Below are 22,206 nucleotides of genomic sequence, written 5' to 3'. Positions count from 1 at the left end.
GTCGGCGACCACCATGGACGAGCTCACTCTCCCTGCCTGTCTCATTACACTGGGATCAGAGCCGGCTGATCAGCTACAGGGAAATCTGACTTTCCACATTTTGATGCTATATTTATACAGTTACTTAATAGAAAGTTACTCAAGTAAAAGTGAAAAGTCACACAGTAAAATACTACTTGAGTAAAAGTCTAAAAGTATTTGATTCTAAATATACTTAAGTATCAAAAGTAAATGTAATTGATAAAATATTTTAAGCATCTAAAGTAAAAGTATAAATATTTCAAATTCCTTATATAAAGCAAACCAGATGCCACCATTTTCTTGTTTTTAAAACGTAAGGATAGCCAAGAGTACACACTAACACTCAGACATAATTTACAAACGATGTATTTGTGTTTTTGTGAGTCTGCCAGATCAGAGGCAGTAGGGATGACCATGTGGTTGTCACGACTTCCGCCCGAAGTTAGTTCCTCTCCTTGTTCGGGCGGCGGTTGGCGTCGCCGGTCTTCTAGCCATCACCGGTCCACTTTTCATTTTCCATTTGATTTGTCTTGTCTTCCCACACACCTGGTTTCAATTCCATCTTACATGTTGTGTATTTAACCCTCTGTTCCCCATGTCCTTGTCCGGAAATGTTTATTGTAAATGCTTGTGCACGTTATTCTGGTGTGCGACGGGTTCTGTACCCATTGATTGATTGTTCTGTTTCCGGTTGTTTTTATTATTAATACCTCTTTGGGCTAGGGGCGGTATTTTCACATCCGGATGAAAAAGTGTGCCCAAAGTAAACTGCCTACTACTCAGGCCCAGAAGCTAGGATATGCATATAATTGGATTTGGATAGAAAACACTCGAAAGTTTCTAAAACTGTTAAAATTATGTCTGAGTATAACAGAACTTATTTGGCATGCGAAACCCCGAGGACAAACCATCCAGGAATTTCTTTGTTGTTGAGGTGACAGTGTTTTCAATGGATTTCTATGGCCTGTGTGTCTCAGTTGGTAGAGCATGGTGTTTGCAACGCCAGGGTTGTGGGTTCGATTCCCATGGGGAACCAGTATGGAAGAAAAAATGTATGAAATGTATGCATTCATTACTGTAAATCGCTCTGTATAAGAGTGTCTACTAAAATGTAAATGTGAAATGTATGTGGATCTAGATTTCTAAGGCACCTGCTTGTAGTTCCTATCGCTTCCACTGGATGTCAACAGTCTTTAGAAATTGGTTGATGTTTTTCTTTAGAGTAATGAAGAAGTATTGCTGTTCAGAACGAGGGTCGAGTCTAGTGTAGTGTTGTGGTTGGGGCGCGCGACCTAAAAGCTCGCTCCACTTCGTTTTCATCCTGTATTGAACACAGTTTATCCCGTCTTAAATTGTATCGATTATTTACATAAAAAAATACCTAAAGTTGTATTAGGGAAGTTGTTTGAAATGTTTGGATCAAGATTACAGGTAACTTATTAGATATTTTGTAGTCATATTGCGCGAGTTGGAACCGGTGTTTTTCTGAATAAAACGCGCCAAATAAATGGACATTTTGGAGATATAACGAGGGGAATTAATTGAACAAAAGGACCATATGTGATGATTAGGTCATGTGACAGTCTTGATGCCCTTTTCGTGTTCTTTTTGGACATATTGGAGTGCCAACAGAAGAAGTTCTTCAAAGGTAAGGCATCAATTATATCGTTATTTCTGAGTTTTGTGTCGCACCTGGCGGGTTGAATTATGATTGTCATGTGTTTGTTTGATGGGGTTCTGTCTTCCGATAATAGCATGGCTTGCTTTCGCCATAAAGCCTTTTTTGAAATCTGACACGGTGGCTAGATTAACAAGAAGTCAGGCTTTAATTTGGTGTATTGCACTTGTGAATGTATGAAAGTTAAATACTTGTAATATTTTTTTTGAATTTCGCGCTCTAGAGTTTCACCGGATGTTATAAAAATTGATCCCGTTAACGGGATTTAATCCATAAGAAGTTTTAAACTGTGCCGTTGTAAACACAGTTTTTGCTCTCCTGCACCTGACTTCTCTGCCGCCAGTACGCACCCCTTACAGAATTCTGGACCAAACTTATGGAGTCAGCAGGAGCAGGTACCCCACGTATAGGGGTGGAGGAGCGCGTCCGGGGAGCACGCAGCAATGCTCCACCATCTTGGCACCGCCATGGACCGCATTGTCCAGACAATGGACCGCTGGGAGAGACAGGGAGTTCTACCAGCGCCTCCACCAGCACAACCGGGGTCTCCACGACGCGCCCCTCCTTCTCCTGGTCCTAGTGGGATTCGTCTATCCCTTCCCCCAGGAATACGATGGGATGGCTGCGAACTGCCAGGGGTTCCTGTTGCCTGGCAACCGTCCACCTATACCTGGCAACCGTCCACCCGGCTCCTTCGGGCCGTGAGAGGGTGTCCGCCCTCGTCTCGGGCCTCACCGGGAAAGCCCTGGAGTGGGCCAGTTTTCGACCACCCGCCCGAGAGTAGAGCCGGGTGAACGCCTCTTCCATCTGAGGCAGGGGACGGAGAGCGCCCAGAAGTTCGCCCCTGGAGTTTCAGACCCTGGCTGCCGGCGCGGGATGGAACGACAGGATCGACCATTATCGCTGCAGTCTGCGCGAGGACGCCCGTCGGGAGTTGGCCTGCAGAGACACCGCCCTCACATTCGGGAGGCGCAACTTTGGTTTTAAGTGCGGGGGACATAATATTACATTTTTGGGGGATAAACACTCCAAACAGCCTACCTGACCGCTCGGAGATGTCTGCATGGTCCTAAAGCACCCAGTTGCCTCGTTTTGTATCACATTCCAATGATAAAACTGAGGCGGCAAAAATGTTCTTTCAGAATGCTGGGGGAACATGTCCCCCCTTGTCCCCATTGAAAGCTGCGACACTGGATTAGGGCCTAATGAATTTATTTTAATTGACTGATTTCCTTATATGAACTGTAACTCAGTGAAATCATTGAAATTGTTCCATGTTGCATTTATATTTTTGTTCAGAACAATATATATACATTTTTTTTTGCAGCGACACAATTCGACAGGACATAGCAAAAAAATGTATTTTACTGTTTGCGATTCACAAATTATTATTTAGAATTTCATGATTTAACAATTTTTCGAAATATGAAGAGAGACATCCATTATACAGTAAATTACATTTGTATGGCTCTTGACTTGACATGACATGTCTTGACATGTCTTGACTCTTTCATGCACAATGACGCACCTAGCCTCTCCGCTGCTTTTCAGCTATTCCTCTATGTTCTTGTGGAGTTCTATAGAAAATTGATGCAGATTTGAATTATTTTATGTGTGGAATGATTGCTAGTTAACCTATTGCAGATCTGGACAAATTATCCACCTACCTGTTATGTATGGTATGACGTGCTGTTCGTCGTACTGTACGTTGTTATGGTTTACGACAGTGTGCTGCTTTACGGATGAATGGGTTGTCAGAATGAGTGGCACATGTCATTAAACGACAGAGTAATGTACAATGTGAATCTGTGCAGATGTGCGTTCTTTTACAGCTAAGCTAGATATAACATTGGCGATGAAGATGGCTGAATTCAGCTTACCACCACCAGCACCATTCCTTGCCTTGTCTGGTGAACCTCCAGTCCCGTGGAATAACTGGCTTGAAAGTTTTAACACTTATCTTGAAGCTATGGACTTTTCTACAATCTCCACAAGCGGAGGACAGCACTTCTCCATCACTCCCTCGGTACAGAGGGACAGTGGATTTTCAGATAGAGGGGACGTTATGTGAAAAGACAAGAGAGAAACTACTTTTGGAATCGGATCATTTACAACTTGATGGAGCTATTAAAATAGCACTCCAGGTTGAAACGGCTTTGGAATGCTCTACTGGGCTAACAGACAGCTCTGCAGCATATACTCAGCCCCCAGCCATACTCACACAGCAGCTTCAGCCCGAGCAGGCTCACTACAACTATCACGCGCTGCGCACACCCTCCCACGTCTATAGCAGCATGGACACAGACACCGGCACGCCCGTGCTGCAGGCACACAGACAAACAAACAGAAGTAGCTGTGGGGCTAGCTCTCACAATTCAAGGGCGTCAAACTGCCCAGCCCGTGGGAAAATATGCAAGAACTGTTCAAAATACAATCACTTGGCTAAAGTGTGTCATTCTGCCCCAGCTACTAGCTCCACCCAGAACAGGCCCTTATTTTCATCTCGCTCTCAACATGAGCACACTGAAATCCGAACCATCTCCACTAACCATATGTCATTCAATACATGCACTGTGCAGCTACACTTACTACAAGTTTCTCAGTCACCTACCACTCCAACAGCCCTCCACTGCCCTCTGTGGGTATGGTAGATCCAAGATAGACATTGCAGGCACCTTCCAGGTCCCAGTGCACAACGGCGCCAAGCATCTGCCATTCTTCACATTTCACGTTGCAAAGCGGGTGCCAACCTCCTGGGCCTCGACCTCTTTACAGGCTTGGGGTTCACACTGAGAGATGACAGTCGGTCAGCTATCCACCATCCGCCAGCACATGGCAACAGAACTGGCCAATTCTGTTTGATGGACAGGGCTGCCTCACAGCTTTTACTCACAGGCCCATAGTGAACCCGGACGTGACCGCAGTCATGCAGCCCCTGCGGTGCATTCCTTTGCACTGCTTGATGAAGTCACAAAAGATCTCCAGTCACAGTTGGAGGCAGGCATCATTAAGCCAGTCAACGCTGCCCCCTGGATTTCAAACTTGGTAATCGCAACCAAAAAGTCAGGTGGAATCTGGACCTGTGTGGATCTCTGTGCTGTGAACAAAGCTGTTGTCCCGGGTAAGTACCCCTTGCCTACAGCTGAGGAGCTGACCGCACAATTTCATGGCCCCACGGTCTTCACGAAGCTCGACCTGCGCCAGGGTTTTCTTCAGGTGCCCCTCCACCCAGCCAGCAGAGACCTCACAGCCTTTGTCACACATGCTGGTGTGTTCAGATACACATGCATACCTTTTTGGACAGCTCTGCCCCCAGCTGCTTCCAGAAGGTGATGAGCACCATCCTCGCTGGTATACCCGGGGTGGCAGTCTATCTGGTTGACATCATGGTCCATGGCCTTGACCTCCACATTCATGACCATCTACTCCACAGAGTATTCAGTGCTCTACTGCGGAACAACCTGACCCTGAATGGTGGAAAGTTCACCTTTGCAGCTCCAGCCGTCAAGTGTGTGGGGTTCCGCCTGTCGGCCAAAGGCATTGCCCCACTCATGTCGAACATTGAAGCCGTCCTCCGCATCCTGGAACCGACCTCAGCCTCTCAGGTGGCCTCGTTCTTGGGCATGACAGCCTACTACCTCCGGTCTCTGCCCCACCACTCTCAGACCACAGCGCCCCTTCGCCAGCTCCTCAAGAAGGATGAGCCATGGGCCTTCTCAGATGCGATCTGCTAACTGAAGAGCCAGCTCACCACAGTCCCAGTATTGGCTCACTTTGATCCCATCTGCCCCACCATTGTCACCTGTGAAGCCTCAGCTGGAGTACTAGAGCTGTCCTCTCACAGCTGCAGAATGGCATTATGAGGCCCAATGCAGTCGCCTTGCCCTGAGCTCCACTGAACAACTATACTCTGTGGGCGAAAGAGAAGCACTGGAGGAGCTGAAGCAAGCATCGGAACAGGATCCCATACTGTCTACCCTGCGCACCTACACACGCACTGGATGTGCGTGTGCAGGAAGAGCTGGTGACTTTCACCAGGGTGAAGCACGAACTTTCTTGCTGGGAAGGAGTCTGTGTCTCTCAAGGGTTTTGCACTATGGTCCTGAGTGGCCTGTGTATGCGTGTTCTTTCAATGGCGCACAAGGATCACTTGGGCATAGTGAAGGTCAAGCAGTGATGTTGAAACCTTGTGCGGTGGCCAGACATCGATCACGACATTGAAGCCCTGGTCAGCGATTGTGCTGCATGCCTCCTCAGTGGGAAAAAAGGAAAGTTGCCCCCCCACTTTATCTAAGGAAGTCTTGAGGTTTTGCTCGCCTGATGTAGAGTATCTCATGATAAGCTGTAGACCACACTATCTACCTAGAGAGTTTTTATCTGTATTTTTGTAGCTGTCTACATACCACCACAGACTGAGGCTGTCACTAAGACCGCACTCAATGAGCTGTGTTCCGCCATAAGCAATCAGGAAAATGCTCACCCAGAGGTGGCGCTCCTAGTGCCCGGGGACTTTAATGCAGGGAAACTTAAATCGGTCTTACCTTATTTCTATCAGCATGTTAAATGTGCAACCAGAGGGAAAAAACTCTGGACCACCTTTACTCCACACACAGAGAAACATGCAAAGCTCTCCCTCGCCCACCATTTGGCAAATCTGACCATAAATCTATCCTCCTGATTCCTGCTTACAAGCAAAAATTAAAGCAGGAATCATCAGTGACTCAATCAATAAAAAAGTGGTCAGATGAAGCAGATGCTAAGCTACAGGACTGACAAAACCTATTCTCCTCAGGTGACTGAAAAGATTTGGCATGGGTCCTCAGATCCTCAAAAGGTTCTACAGCTGCACCATCGACAGCATCCTAACTGGTTGCATCACTGCCTGGTATGGCAACTGCTTGGCCTCCGACCGCAAGGCACTACAGAGGGTAGTGCGTACGGCCCAGTACATCACTAGGGCAAAGCTTCCTGCCATCCAGGACCTCTATACCAGGCGGTGTCAGAGGAAGGTCATAAAAATTGTCAAAGACTCCAGCCTCCCTAGTCATAGACTGTTCTCTCTACTACTGCACGGCAAGCGGTACTAGAGCGTCACGTCTAGGTCCAAGAGGCTTCTAAACAACTTCTACCCCAAGCCATGAGACTCCTGAACATCTAATCAAATGGCTACCCAGACTATTTGCATTGCCCCCCCCATTTTACACCGCTGCCACTCTCTGTTGTTATCATCTATGCATAGTCACTTTAATAACTCTACCTACATGTACATATTACCTCAACTAACCGGTGCCCCCGCACATTGACTCTGTACCGGTACCCCATGTATATAGTCTCGCTATTGTTATTTTACTGCTGCTCTTTAATTACTTGTTACTTTTTATTTCTTATTCTTATTTTTTTTTTAACTGCGTTGTTGGTTAGGGGCTCATAAGTAAATATTTCACTGTAAGGTCTACACCTGTTGTATTCGGCGCATGTGATTAATAACATTTGATTTGTCTCTGTACAAGCAACGGCAGAGAGAGAGAGAGAAAAACAACCACTCATATCCTCATACACCTGTTAGGTCAGTCTGCATGAGAAGATGTCTGCGATGTCCGGGATCTGAGCAGACTGTGTTTTGTGACCATACAGTATCATTTGTCCAGACAGAAGCTGCTTATTTTAGAGAGGGTCTGGGCCTGATTATATTATATCTCCCTACAATATGTACTGGGAAAGGAAAGATATCTAGTCAGTTGTACAACTGGATGCAATCAACTGAAATGTGCCTTCTGTACTTAACCCAACCCCTCTGAATCAGAGAGGTGCGGGGGCTGCCTTAATAGTCATCCACATCTTCGGCACCCAGGGGAAGAGTGAGTTAATTGCCTTTGCACAGGGCAAAATAACAGATTTTACCATGTCAGCTCAGGGATATGATCCAGCAACCTTTCAGTTACTGGCCCAACACTCTAACCACTAGCCTACCTGTGCCCTGCCTTCTTGACACCTGCACAAACGTTCTATTACATGTAATTACTGTAGACTTTTATAGTGTGGGTGGGTCGATTATTTCACTGTCATAACAAGAGCGTCAACAGTCATCATTACCACGATCACAGCCCTAAGTGCCAATCCCCACCAGACACTGACAACATAGACATAAATACAGAAATACCATCTGAGATAAAACGAGAAGCAGAAAATAAAACAAACTCACTTCTTCCACAGAGGGGTCCCATGGAGGAATAGAGGGGGGTGTGTGTTAGCTGCAGTATCTCAATTCGTATCTCAATAAGACCGGCGCCGGGGGAATAGGACCGAACCACACGTATCTAATACACTGCGATGAATCATTTCCCTCAATGAACTCTTCATTGTTTCTGTGGCTCCCTTGCCACTACAGTGCTTATCTCTGAGGGCTGCGCCATTGCAGTGCTTTGTACACATGGTTTGGATGAAGGCAGTCTCTTATACAACACTTCAGTGAGTGTCTGCTTAGCATTGCGAAAGTTGACCCTGTAGAAATGCAATGTCAGGGGAGGAGGGAACAACACCACGGTCACAGCTGCTTTAAGTTCACTGATCTAACTCATAAATCACCTCACACACACTCACCCACACGCACACACACCAGTGGTGTGATAAGGCCTGCCAACTCCAATAGAGAAGTACTTGTGAAATAACCATTTATTAAGATTCAAGTTTTAATGTCACATGCACAACTACAGTGAAATGCCTTTCTTGCAAACTCAGAACCCAACAATGCAATAATCAATAATAATGTATTACTAGAAAAATACAAACGAGAAATAAGAATAAGAAATATGAAATACACAATAAAGTAAGTAAGTAACCATACTTACTTACTTTAACAGGGAGTGCATGAGGGGACTAACCACACACCCCTGTGGGGCCCCTGCAGGGCCCTGTGTTAAGGAATATTGTTAGGGCCTACGGCCTTGCAAGTTTTGACCTGATTAAAGACCCTTCTCGCCTCGGAGAGCAAGATCACACCCGGCTCGATGTTGTTGTCAAAGCGTGCATAAAATGCATTGAGTTTGTCTGGTAGAGAGGCATCGTTGGGCAGATCACGATTGGGTCTTCCTTTGTAATCAGTAATGGACTGTAGCCCCTGCCATATGTGGCAGGCGTTGGAGCCTGTGTAATAGGATTCCACCTTATTCCTATATTGTCCTTTTTCTGATGACTCTGCGGAGGTCATAGCGGGACTTCTTGTACTTATTCCTGTCCTTGGCTATAGCATCAGGGTTGTATGAAATAGCTCTGTGTGCGGTAGCCCTGTTCTTTAATTTTGTGCCAACCTCTGTGTTAATCAAGGGCTTTTGAATGGGGAAGCAGCAAACCCTGACTGTGGGTACAATGTCGCAGATGCATTTTCTAATGAAGCCGGTGATGGAGGTGGTTAGCTCGTCAATGTTATTGGCGGAGTCTCAAAACAAATTCCAATCAGCCCTAGCAAAGCTGTCCTGTAGCATAACCTCTGATTCTGATGACCATTTCTCAACGGCGCGAATAAAGGGTACTTCCTGTTTCAGCTTCTGCTTGTAAACAGGAAGCAAAAGTATGGAGTCATGATCTGATTTACCGAATGGCGGACGAGGGAGGGCCTTGTATGCTTGCTTGTGAGTAGAACAGCAGTGGTCTAGGACTTTATTGCCCCTAGTGGAGTTGGAGACATGTCTTAGTGACACCAAATTAAAATCGCCGGCAACCAGAAACACAGCCTCTGGGTGTAGGTCTTCCTGCTTGTTTATAGCCTTGTACAGTTCATTAAGCTCTAGCTTGTTATTTGTGTTGTACTGGGGTGGAATGTATACAGCAGTCACGAAAACAGCTGAAAACTCCCTAGAAGGGTTGGCATTTGACCATCAGGTATTCTAAGACGGGTGAACAGTGAGTCGACACTTCCACCGCGCTGGAATTAGCACACCAGTTGGTGTTGATGAAGAGGCAAAACCTTCCCCCCTCTATTTCCCCCGACTCCACTGTCCTGTCTGCCCGGTGAATGGAGAATCCATCGCGTTGGATAGCCGTGGGGGATATCTTGTCCAAGATCCATGTTTCTGAAAAGCAAAGAATATTGCAGTTCCGAGAGTCATGTTGGTAGCAAATCCCCGATCGGAGGTCATCCATCTTATTATCAAGTGACTGTACATTGGCCAGTAGAATGGAGGGAAGAGGTGACCTGTTTTCCCTTCACCTGAATCTCAAAATAATCACAAAATAGCAAAATTGAGTCAGAGCTTGCAAAACGGTGGCCATCCAGTACTGTGCATACTGTACATGCGCCGTAAACACAGGCACAGCAAGTATATGGTGGGAAAGTGGGGCGAGTTTAATCTGTTTAATAAGGCCAGGATCAATAGAGAAAGAACAGTGAACAGCTGAAAGAGACAACAGGACCAACAACAGTAAGGAAGGCCTCACTCACTCACACTCTCTCATACTCAGTTCACAAAGACATGAACTCTGCCACTTATTAATTCAGGCTTTCAATTTGATTTACCAACTCATGTTTTACTCATGATGAGCTGCAAACAATTCATTTCAATAAAAAGCACAAGGTTCCAAAAACTCTACTGCGCTTCAAATTAAAACCAACCCTTCCAACAGAAGATCATTTAGTGTATTGTATTGGTAGAGTGTGTTATCTAACACACAGAAAATGCATAAAAAGTTCAGCAATTTGGATGGGGACTGATTGCATCCCTCCCGCTCTCCTCTTCAAAGTTGCTGGGGCTCGTACTTCATTAGGATATTGACATCTGGGTTGTTAAATGGGTACAATAATTTAGCTTGAAACCACATCCTAGTAATCATTAATTAGTTTTCCCATTCACAAAGAGGAGCCATACCTGTGTTCTATGGGAGAGATACAAATTGTCTAGGAAAGGTACAAAACGCTTTTGAATGTATTAGAGTTGGAGAGAGAACTGTGACATACACTATGAGTAGCATTAGAGTAAATTATAGAAATACTTGTGATACTTGTCATTAGGGCCAATGAGTTTTTCCTAATCACATGACCTGACCAGGAAAAACTCTGGTCCCCATAGGCTAACATGTGATCAAAATATGGAAATAGTTCTGGTGTTGTAAAACAACTCTTGGTTCAGCCAGGTCTGAAGTAGTACTTTAGGGATGCAGACATCACAATAACTTATTTCCCCAGCTTACTATCTGCCTGGCAGATGCACAAATACCAAATTGCCAATCTCGTTAGAGCAGCAGTCGGTTTGTAGAAATGGAGAGGTTGGATGGGTAACTCAGTCTGGACAGATAGATAGAGGGATGAATTAAACGTCTAGACAAATGAATCAAACAGAAACAGGAGAGAGAGGTTTCACCTTTAGTTTTAATCAAATCCAGAGGCCACTCTGAAAACAGTAAGGGATGGACATCTATGGATCTGATTGACGGGGAGGGAGGAGGGGATGGACGCGTCAGAGCGGATCACTATTCCACCTGGAACTCAGCAGCTCATGTCATTAGAGTTTAGTTTAATGTATCCTTATGCTATACCCGATCTGCACCAACCATTGGTTCTGGTAATAGACCTGTACTGTATTGTGTGTTTGGGTTCCATGGCTCAGTCTTAGTGAAATAATCTGCAGTGATTATGGTCCATCTGAAAGTGGAATAAATAGATACAAAATGGGGATTTAACACGATGTTGCTCACCAAAAGTTACGCTCACCAATAATTACAGGTAAGGTCAGAATTGAACTAATTACACGAGGAGTAAAAATCTCCATGTAGGCTACAGGTTTAACCTAGAAATTGGAAACAGTCAAAGGAATCATATCAACTACCTTGACAACAAAATAACAAAAGAATGTCACAAACAGCAAGTAGGAGACACTCCTGTTGCCTTCTAATAATAGAGAGAAAAGGAAAGAAGAAAAAAAGACAAAATAATAAGAAAACACACAACCTAGAGCTCAGCTATTCAATGAATGTCATGTCTTTGACAGAGATGTGTGTGAGAGAAGCATGTGTCTTATAAGGAGGACTCTACAGTATGTACACATTTATTTCTGACGGATCAACAAGAACTAAGACAGGCTTTGTCTTTGTCTTCAGTAACATGCATGTTGATCTCGGGAGAACAAAATTAAATGCAAAAAGGAGGACAGACTATAGAAAGATGTTACAAAATATTGTCTCTCATACTCCAAACCAGTCTCTATGCTCAACTTATTTACAATTTTAAAAGCTTTGAACACTTCTCTCAGACTCTGTAATTGCTTAACAACATAATACACAGCAGAATAAGGACATTATCATTTAAAAAGTCAACAAAGACAGCTGTGCATAAAAACAAAATGAAATAAGCTTATCTAAAATTAAAGACAGGAAGCAGATATATCTACTAATTAAAGTGTCATTCAAGTTCAAAAATTCCCACATATCCAATGTGGTATAATGGCAATTTGAGTTTCCCCTCATTTCTGATCCTCGACCATTCCGATAGTAACAATGGAAACAACAATGGCTGGAACGCGCCATCTTGTTGTCATAGCAAGGTACAGTGCCAACCAATTTCAGTAAAACGCACCCCTCAATCCCTCCTTACTCTGAAGGCATTCGGGTGTGTTAGAGTTACTCATTCGTCCACTAAAAATACAAGCGCCTCTATACAATGTTCTTTGTAGCGTTCTCGTTCAACCTGTCCATGTAATTTCGGAGCTCTTGCGAGTCCCCAAGCTCGATGTCTGGACACACCCACTTAATGTCGCTGGTCAGTCCGAGTGCCAGTGGGCTCAGAACTGGGCATCCATTATTGGGCTTGACGTTGGAGAAGGTGGTGAATTTGACCCTCTTTCTCTTGGTGGTGGGTGAGTTGAGTGACTCGTTCCTGCCTCCCGGACAGCTTCCCTGGGCACTGCTCTTCAGGGCCCCTCCATTCAGCAGCTGGCTACCCTCCTCCAGGGTTGAGCCCAGCTCATCCTGCTGCTGCTGCAGGCACAGGCCCTCATCCTGGCCAAGCCACACCCAGTCGTGGGCATGAGGCAATGCCTCAGGGGCCTCCAGGGGCAGCTCCTTGCTGCGGTACTTGAGGGCGTAGGAGATGCAGTTGATGAGGAAGACTAGGATGGCCAGGAAGAAGACCCCCAGCAGGGCGTACATACCGATCTCCAGGTCTGTGAGGCTACGGCGGGACGACAACAGGTCCTCCTCTGTGCTGCGGCCCCGCGGCAGCTCCGCCTGGGCAGGGAACTCAGAGAACTCTCCAGGGACTCCTCCGTCGGCCAATAGCCTGTCCCCGTTGGGCCTCACCGGGATGGAGGCCTTAACCGTGGTAGCGTCCCGATTCATGATTCCAGCCTCAATGTCAGAGATGGAGCCTCCATAGTAGGGCGGGTCTGGTCGGGTTCTGCCTCCGGGGCGGCTGTATAGCTCCTCAGAGCTGCCAAACCTAACACTGATGTTTCCTACCCCGGCTGCCAGGATGATGCTTCGCTTCGTCTTCCGGCAGATCTCTGATGATGACATCTCTACGCGCACCAGTAACCCTTGACCTTCGCCCTTTGCCACGATAACCGGCCACTTCCACTCGGTGCTGCGCTGTACTGTCACCACCTGCTCGTCCAATGAGGTGGCTGTGAGCACAAAGTGGGCGGGGTCATAGTGGTCCAGAGGGGTCATGGAGCCATCACTGAACTGAAGCCAGGCACTGATAAGAGACTCCTGAGGACAGATACACACACACGCACACACATCAGTGCTTCACCAGTCTTGTTTTTCCATCAAAAGGGTAAACTAAACAACACTGTCTGAGTAGCGCTTCAACAAAGCCAATCTCTACCCACATGTCTACTCTAGAACACCAACTCCCCTTGGGACACACTGCAGCTTAAAAGGAAAGAATGCTCCCTGTCAATGTAAACTGTTACTGTTACTAGACAAGCAACCGGTATCTGCAGGAATCGCATCTTTTCATCTTTATCAAGAGAGAAAAAGAAAGAAAGAGTGAGTGTAGAAGTAATGAGAGAGAACCCCGACAGATGTACAGAGATGTTTTAATTAGCCAGATTTAAAAGCACATGAGAATTTCAGCTGAGCAGTAGGTCTCTGCAGCTGTTCCTCTGAAAATGTGTCAGTTTCAGAAGCAAACATCTTCATTGAGATTAGATCAATACTTTGATATCAGAATCCGATCATATTCACTATAAAGGATAAAATGGCAGCCAATGTGACCCCAGCTATTCTGGGTGAGAAAGTTACAGTTTACCTTTATCACATATAAACATTTTGAAAATTCCCATATTCAATTTCTATCTTTTGGTCAACATATGATACTGTATGTTTGGTGCAGTAGGTTGCTGAGTCATGTGTGTGTGGTTACCTGTTTGAGTTTCTGCATGACTTCCTGTGTTGAAGCCGTGGCGACGATGGCCCTGTTGCTCCCTGGGCTGAGCTGGAGGGACAGAGAGAGGCCAGAGACCAGTTGCACTCCCAGCTCTGTCACACTCACTTTGTCTTCCAGAACCCTGACCATCCGCTCAGCCAGGATCGAGTCAGACAGAGGAGACATCACCTGCAACATTATACACACACACACACACACACACACATTAGTATACACACACACACACACACACACACACACGTATTGGTTCAACTTCAAATATATAATTTCACATCACCTGTACAAGCACTCACACTGAAGCCAACACCATCAATAATGGACAGAGGGAAGAGCGAAGATGTCAACACGACAAGCTTATATTAATAATGAAGAAAGAACATAATGATGGAGGAACACCATGACCCAAGCTTTTTCATAATGTACAGTGCTTATATTAATCAAGACAAGATGATGCATGTACTGTACACTCAATGGCGTCTGCGATCACCAGCTTCACACTCACACACTAAGACACACACACTCCGCCTCATCTGGCTGACTGGCAGTTCCCCGGCTCCAGGGCCTGCTGGAGATGTAAGCATGTAAATGTGAGTGATGTGTGATGAGAAGGGAAGCACTTCCATCCACTCCCATTAGGCCTGAGTCTCCTCTCCACCATCCTCCTCTGCTCCACCACCCGCCCACACACAGACCCACGCTTCCACTCCCTCCACAATGACATAATGAACTGTCAGCACTGATCACTGCCTCATCTGAAAAGGGCCATGGCCAACACACTCCTCCACAGCACCATTCTGTTAAAGCTGCACGCTACTGGCTGCATGCTAACGACATAGCTAAACACACTGGGAACACACTGGAGCAGCTGTGTAGATATGTGTACTATGGCACCTGTAGGGCTGGGTCGAAGGTCAAACATATAAGGCCGAGGGGTCATTTGCGATCCGTTTAAGAAAGCTGATGGTATGACAGACGTCACTGCGTCACAGGAGAGGAATTTGAACGTAAAAAATATATTTTCATCAAAATGTTATTTTTTTTCCAGAAATACCTTCTTGAACATGTGAACTTTCATGTGCGTTAATAACAAACTTGTATGTCATCCTTAAATATGAATAAAAATGTTACATTACGAGCCTAGTTGGTTTAGCCACAGACAAAGGGAGGAACCTTCCCACTAGCCATGATTGGCTGAGATAATGGATGGGCTGGACATGACGAGACATGAGTTCTGATTGGTCTGCTATGTCACAGGCTTCTGTCTAAAACATGAGCTGCTCAGATAATCCTTGCGACAACGTTTAACCTGTTAGGGCTAGGGGGCAGTATTTACACGGCCGGATAAAAAAATGTACCCGATTTAATCTGGTTATTACTACTGCCCAGAAACTAGAATATGCATATAATTATTGGCTTTGGATAGAAAACACCCTAAAGTTTCTAAAACTGTTTGAATGGTGTCTGAGTATAACAGAACTCATATGGCAGGCAAAAACCTGAGAAGATTCTGTACAGGAAGTACCCTCTCTGACCATTCCTTGGGCTTCTTGGCTCTGTTTATTGAAAATGTAGGATCTTTGCTGTAACGTGACACTTCCTACGGCTCCCATAGGCTCTCGGAACCCGGGAACAAGCTGAATGATGTAATTCCAGCCGCTGGCTGAAAAACTTTAGCGCCTTGGGTAAGTGGTCTATCAGAGGACCATCAGACTGAGGCTCGTGCACGAGGGGATCCCATGTTTTTATTTTCTCTTTGAACGTAAACACGCTTTCCCGGTCGGAATATTATCGCTTTTTTACGAGAAAAATGGCATAAAAATTGATTTTAAACAGCGGTTGACATGCTTCGAAGTACAGTAATGGAATATTTAGAATTTTTTTGTCACGAAACGCGTCGTGCGCGTCACCCTTCTTTACACTTCGGATAGTGTCTTGAACGCACTAACAAAACAGAGGATATTTGAATATAACTATGGATTATTTTGAATCAAACCAACATTTGTTATTGAAGTAGAAGTCCTGGGAGTGCATTCTGACGAAGAACAGCAAAGGTAATAACATTTTTCTTATAGTAAATCTGACTTTGGTGAGGGCTAAACTTGGTGGGTGTCTAAATAGCTAGCCCTGTGATGCCGGGCTATCTACTTAGAATATTGCAAAATGTGCTTTCACCGAAAAGCTATTTTAAAATCGGACATAGCGAGTGCATAGAGGAGTTCTGTATCCATAATTCTTAAAATAATTATGTTTTTTGTGAACGTTTATCGTGAGTAATTTAGTAAATTCACCGGAAGTTTGCGGGGGGTATGCTAGTTCTGAATGTCACATGCTAATGTAAAAATCTGTTTTTTGATATAAATATGAACTTGATTGAACAAAACATGCATGTATTGCATAACAATGTCCTAGGTGTGTCATCTGATGAAGATAATCAAAGGTTAGTGCTGCATTTAGCTGTGGTTTGGGTTTATGTGACATATGCTAGCTTGAAAAATGGGTGTCTGATTATTTCTGGCTGGGTACTCTGCTGACATAATCTAATGTTTTGCTTTCGTTGTAAAGCCTTTTTGAAATCGGACAGTGTGGTTAGATTAACGAGAGTCTTGTCTTTAAAATGGTGTAAAATAGTCATATGTTTGAGAAATTGACGTAATAGCATTTCTAAGGTATTTGAATAACGCGCCACAGGATTCCACTGGCTGTTACGATTTCGTCCCACTGGCCCTAGAGAAGTTAAAAAATAAAGATATAGCCAAGGAGAACTGCAAAAGGGTTGCTACTGCTCCCAACAACATTGCTGCTATGAATTTAGCAGGCTCTATCGACAAAGATCAGTGGGAAAAAGTTGTGAAAACAAGTACTTTCTGGAGAACGATCGTGCCATGCTAACTCTCTTTGACTTTGAAAACGAATCAGATGAGGAAATCAACAATGTTGTTGTCATGGAAGAAGTGAAATCAGTAGAATGCCCGCTGGAGTTGAAAAGAGAACACAGAAGGCTGTTGTATAAAATACCTGTCTCCGGATTACATCTTCAAACTAAGGCCAACCATGGTCATGAAGCAATCATCCATATAAACAGCAAGTCTAGCTACATTTCAGATATTATGCGTTTCTAATTTTCCAAAGTCATTTTCATTGCAAGTTGAAGCCTACTGTTAGCTAGCTACTCTAAGGCTTCTGTAATCATGAAGCGCTTTGAGAGGCTGGTTATGCACACATTAACTCCACCGTCCCAGCACCCTAGACCCACTCCCAGCACCGCCCCAACATATCCATAGATGACGCAATCTCAATTGCTCACCACACTGCCCTCACCCACCTAGATGAAAGGAATACCTATGTGAGAATGCTGTTCATTGACTACAGCTCGTCAACAAGCTTAGGACTCTAGGTCTGTACACCTCACTCTGCAACTGGATCCTGGACTTCCTGACGGGCCGACCCCAGGTGGTGAGGGTAGGCAACATCACCTCCGCCTCGTTGACCCTCAACACATGGGCGTGTGCTTAGTCCCCTCCTGTGCTGCCTGTTCACCCATGACTGCTTGGCCACGCAAGACACGCAACAAATCATCAAGTTTGACGACCACATGATGGTCGTAGGCCTGATCACCGATGACGATGAGTCAGCCTACAGTGAGGAGGTCAGTGACCTGGCAGTGTGGTGCCAGAACAACAACCTCTCCTTCAACGTCAGTAAGACCAAGGAGCTGATTGCAAGCACGCCCCCATCCACATCGACGGGGCTGCAGGGGAGCAGGTCAAGCTTCAAGTTTGTCCAAATCACTAAATACTTCAAATGTTCCAAACACACGCGCACTGTCATGAAAAAAGACGCGACAGCGCCTCTTCCCCTCAGGAGGTTGAAAAAGTTTGCCATGGGCAGTCAAATCCTCAAAAAGTTATACAATTGAGAGCATTTTGACTGGCTGCATCACTGCCTTGTATGGCAATATCACCGTCCTCGATCGCATGGCTCTACAGAGGGTGGTGCGGACAGCCCAGTACATCACTGGGGCAGAGCTCCCTGCCATAAAGGACATCTATATCAAGCGGTGTGATAAGAAGGCCCGGAAAATCTTTAAAGACTACAACCACTCAAGCCATAGACTATTCTCTCTGCTTCCGCACGGCAAGCAGTACCGGTGCATCAAGTCTGGCACCAACAGGCTCTTGAACAGCTTCTATCCCCAAGCAATACGACTGATAAGTAGCTAACAAAATGACTACGTGGACTGAGTTAACCTTTGAACTTTATTGACCGTTTATTTTATTTTTTCACTGTCTCTATGCACACTCGCAGGGCCCTACACACTCAATCCATCACCTACTCACTCACACATAATATGCACATACATTTATACTGACTCCACACACACACTCCCTCACATACACGCTGCTTCTACTCTGTTTATCTTATATCCGGTTGCCTAGTCACCTTACCCCAATACATAGCTACCTTCCTCACTGTAGTGTCCCTGCACATTGTAAATATGGTATTGGAACTGACCCTGTATATAGTATGCTTACTTACTTATTGTATTCTTCATATTTCTTTTTTTCTAGTATAACATTGTTATTGATTATTGCATTGTTGGGTTTTGAGTTTGCAAGAAAGGCATTGCACTGTACTTGTGCATGTGATATAAAAAACTTGAAACATTAGCTGGCTGGCTCGCTAGCTACATGTATGATCTGTGTAGTAATATTTTTAATATCTCAGAAACCCATTTGCATTTCTATGTGTAGCCTACTGTTAGCTAACATTGAATCCAGTTGGTTAGCTTTAGCTACCTGCAGATTCGTACTACACCATTTCATGCATGGTGGCTAGCTATGACAATCTGCTTGTATTGCTTCTGTATGGGTTGGGATTATTGTTCATTGTTTAGCTGGCTAGCTAGCTACATGTCTAAACAAAAGACTCCACTTTGCCAGATGATTACATGACCCATAAACTTAGCCAGCTGTGTCTGGGGGTGATTATGGCCATCTATGTGAACAGATTCTAGGCAATAGAGACCCATCCACTTAGATGTTATTGGGGAGAGGTTATAGCCTCTCTTTCACATGACCCATACATTTAGACAAGTGTGTCTGGTTAAGCCTCATCTAATAATGATCAAATATTTTTTCTGGAATTGGTCTTTCAGCATTTTGGTATTTTTATATTTTATTAGGAAAGCAGCACCTACTCTTCCTGGGGTCCACACAAAACATGAAACATAACATAATACAGCACATTAATAGACAACAGCTCAAGGACAGAACTACATCAATTAAAAAAGGCACACATAGCCTACATATCAATACATACACACTATCTAGGTCAGATAGGGGAGAGGCGTTGTGCCGTGATGTGTTGCTTTATCTGTTGTTTTAAACTAGGTTTGCTGTTCATTTGAGCAATAAGAGATGGAACGGAGTTCTATGCAATGGTAGCTCTATATAATTCTGTATGCTTTCTTGAATTTGGGGACTGTGAAAAGACCCCAGGTGTCATGTCTGGTGGGGTAAGTGTGTGTGTCAGAGCTGTGTGTAAGTTGACTATGCAAACATTTTGGAATTTAACACATTAATGTTTCCTATAAGAAGAAGTGATGCAGTCAATCTCTCCTTAACTCTTAGCCAAGAGAGACTGGCATGCATAGTATTTATATTAGCCCTCTGATCACAATGAAGAGCAAGACGTGCTGCTCTGTTCTGGGCCAGCTGCAGCTAAACTAGGTCCTTGCAGCACTCGACCACACGACTGGACAATAATCAAGATAAGACAAAACTAGAGCCTGCATGACTTGCCACTGCAGAACACGCCTGACTCTCCTCCACCAGTCATACAAGGAGAATGGTCTAATGCCTCCCATCAACAAGAGAGCTAGCCCAAGCAAGCACAGGTTACAACTGAAGCATGAGGACTTGCAGCGAATTGTGAACATCAACAACTATGCAAAGGATAATGCAATAGTATTACCCGGATGCCACCCAGGACAAACTTTGGTGGAAGGCTGCTGCCATGTGACAAAAACAGAGGTGGAGCGTCTCTACAAGGAATCGATGACAACACTTGGTATGTAGAGCATAAACAACACATCTTTTGATTGTTTCATTTACCACCAACATGATTGGAACTACTTTTATTGATCTTGCATTTTTATAAAGTGTAATTTTACCTGGAGTTTTTCCTTATTGTAGTCAAATCAAATCAAATGTTATTTGTCACACGTGCCGAATACTACAGGTGTAGACCTTGCTGTGAAATGGTTACTTACAAGCCCTTAACCAACAATGCAGTTTTATGAAAATATTTTTTTATGAAAGTTTTGATTTTTTTATAAAATCAAAAAGTAACAGAAGAAAATTACATAACAATAACGAAGCTATACACAGGGGGTACAGGTACCTAGTCAATGTGCACATAGATCATTAACAGAGAGTAGCAGCAGTGTAAAAACAAAGGGGGTGTGTCAATGTAAATAGTCCGGGTGGACATTTGATTAATTGTTCAGCAGTCTTATTGCTTGGGGGTAGAAGCTGTTAAGGAGCCTTTTGGTTCTAGACTTGGCGCTCCGGTACTGCTTGCCATGCGGTAGCAGAGAGCACAGTCTATGACTTGGGTGGCTAGAGTCTGCCAATTTTTGTTCCTTCCTCTGACACCGCCTAGTAAACTCAGCAAAAAAAGAAACGTCCTCACACTGTCAACTGCATTTATTTTAAGCAAACTTAACATGTGTAAATATTTGTATGAACATAACAAGATTCAACAACTGAGACATAAACTGAACAAGTTCCCCAGACATGTGACTAACGGAAATTGAATAATGTGTCCCTGAACAAAGGGGGTTCAAAATCAAAAGTAACAGTCAGTATCTGGTGTGGCCACCAGCTGCATTAAATACTGCAGTGCATCTCCTCCTCATGGACTGCACCAGATTTGCCAGTTTTTGCTGTGAGATGTTACTCCACTCTTCCACCAAGGCACCTGCAAGTTCCCGGACATTTCTGGGGGGAATGGCCCTAGCCCTCACCCTCTGATCCAACAGGTCCCAGACGTGCTCAATGGGATTGAGATTCTTGGCTCTTCGCTGGCCATGGCAGAACACTGACATTCCTGTCTTGCAGGAAATCAAGCACAGAATGAGCAGTATGGCTTGTGGCATTGTCATGCTGGAGGGTCATGTCAGGATGAGCCTGCAGGAAGGGTACCACATGATGGAGGAGGATGTCTTCCCTGTAACGCACAGCATTGAGATTGCCTGCAATCATTGCCTGCAATCACAACAAGCTTAGTCAGATGATGCTGTGACACACAGCCCCAGACCATGACGGACCCTCCACCTCCAAATCGATCCCGCTCCAGAGTACAGGCCTCGGTGTAACGCTCATTCCTTCAATGATAAACGTGAATCCGACCATCACCCCCGGTGAGATAAAACTGCGACTCATTTAGTAAAGATAACTTTTTGCCTGTACTGTCTGGTCCAGCGACGGTGGATTTGTGCCCATAGGCGACGTTGTTGCCGGTGATGTCTGGTGAGGACCTGCCTTACAACAGGCCTACAAGCCCACAGTCCAGCCTTTCTCAGCCTATTGTGGACAGTCTGAGCACTGATGGAGGGATTGTGCGTTCTTGGTGTAACTTGGGCAGTTGTTGTTGCCATCCTGTACCTGTCCCGGATGATCAGCTGTCCGTCCTGTTTCCCTGTAGTGTTGTATTAGGCGTCTCACATTACGGACATTGCAATTTATTGCCCTGGCCACATCTGCAGTCCTCATGCCTCCTTGCATCATGCCTAAGGCACATTCACGCAGATGAGCAGAGACCTTGGTGTTTTTCAGAGTCAGTAGAATGGCCTCTTTAGTGTCCTAAGTTTTCATAACTGTGACCTCAATTGCCTACCGTCTGTAAGCTGTTAGTGTCTTAACGACCGTTCCACAGGTGCATGTTCATTCATTGTTTATGGTTCATTGAACAAGCATGGGAAACAGTGTTTAAACCCTTTACAATGAAGATCTGTGAAGTTATTTGGATTTGTAGGAATTATCTTTGAAAGACAGAGTCCTGAAAAAGGGAAGTTTTTTTTGTTGCTGAGTTTATATAGGATTCAATCTTTACCTGTTTGATTGGT

At 44.8% G+C, this 22,206-nt stretch overlaps 1 protein-coding gene across 1 annotated transcript in view; it reads right to left on the bottom strand.

Moving 5' to 3' along the window:
- Positions 1-11,720: 11,720 nt before the first annotated feature.
- Positions 11,721-22,206, bottom strand: part of LOC106566130 (transmembrane protein 132D-like) — a 97,788-nt gene continuing 87,302 nt past the window's right edge. The window contains exons 6-7 of the mRNA XM_045724279.1: positions 14,055-14,246; positions 11,721-13,396 (exon numbers count right to left, since the gene is read on the bottom strand). Coding sequence (XP_045580235.1) covers positions 12,341-13,396; positions 14,055-14,246 — 1,248 coding nt within the window. The 3' untranslated portion in view covers positions 11,721-12,340. The remainder of the gene's footprint in view (positions 13,397-14,054; positions 14,247-22,206) is intronic.

The sequence above is a fragment of the Salmo salar genome, chromosome ssa09 (assembly GCF_905237065.1).
Source record: "Salmo salar chromosome ssa09, Ssal_v3.1, whole genome shotgun sequence".
NCBI classification, from domain to species: Eukaryota; Metazoa; Chordata; class Actinopteri; order Salmoniformes; family Salmonidae; genus Salmo; species Salmo salar.
Note: the sequence above shows the minus strand (reverse complement) of the source record. Positions and strands in the feature narration are given on the sequence as shown.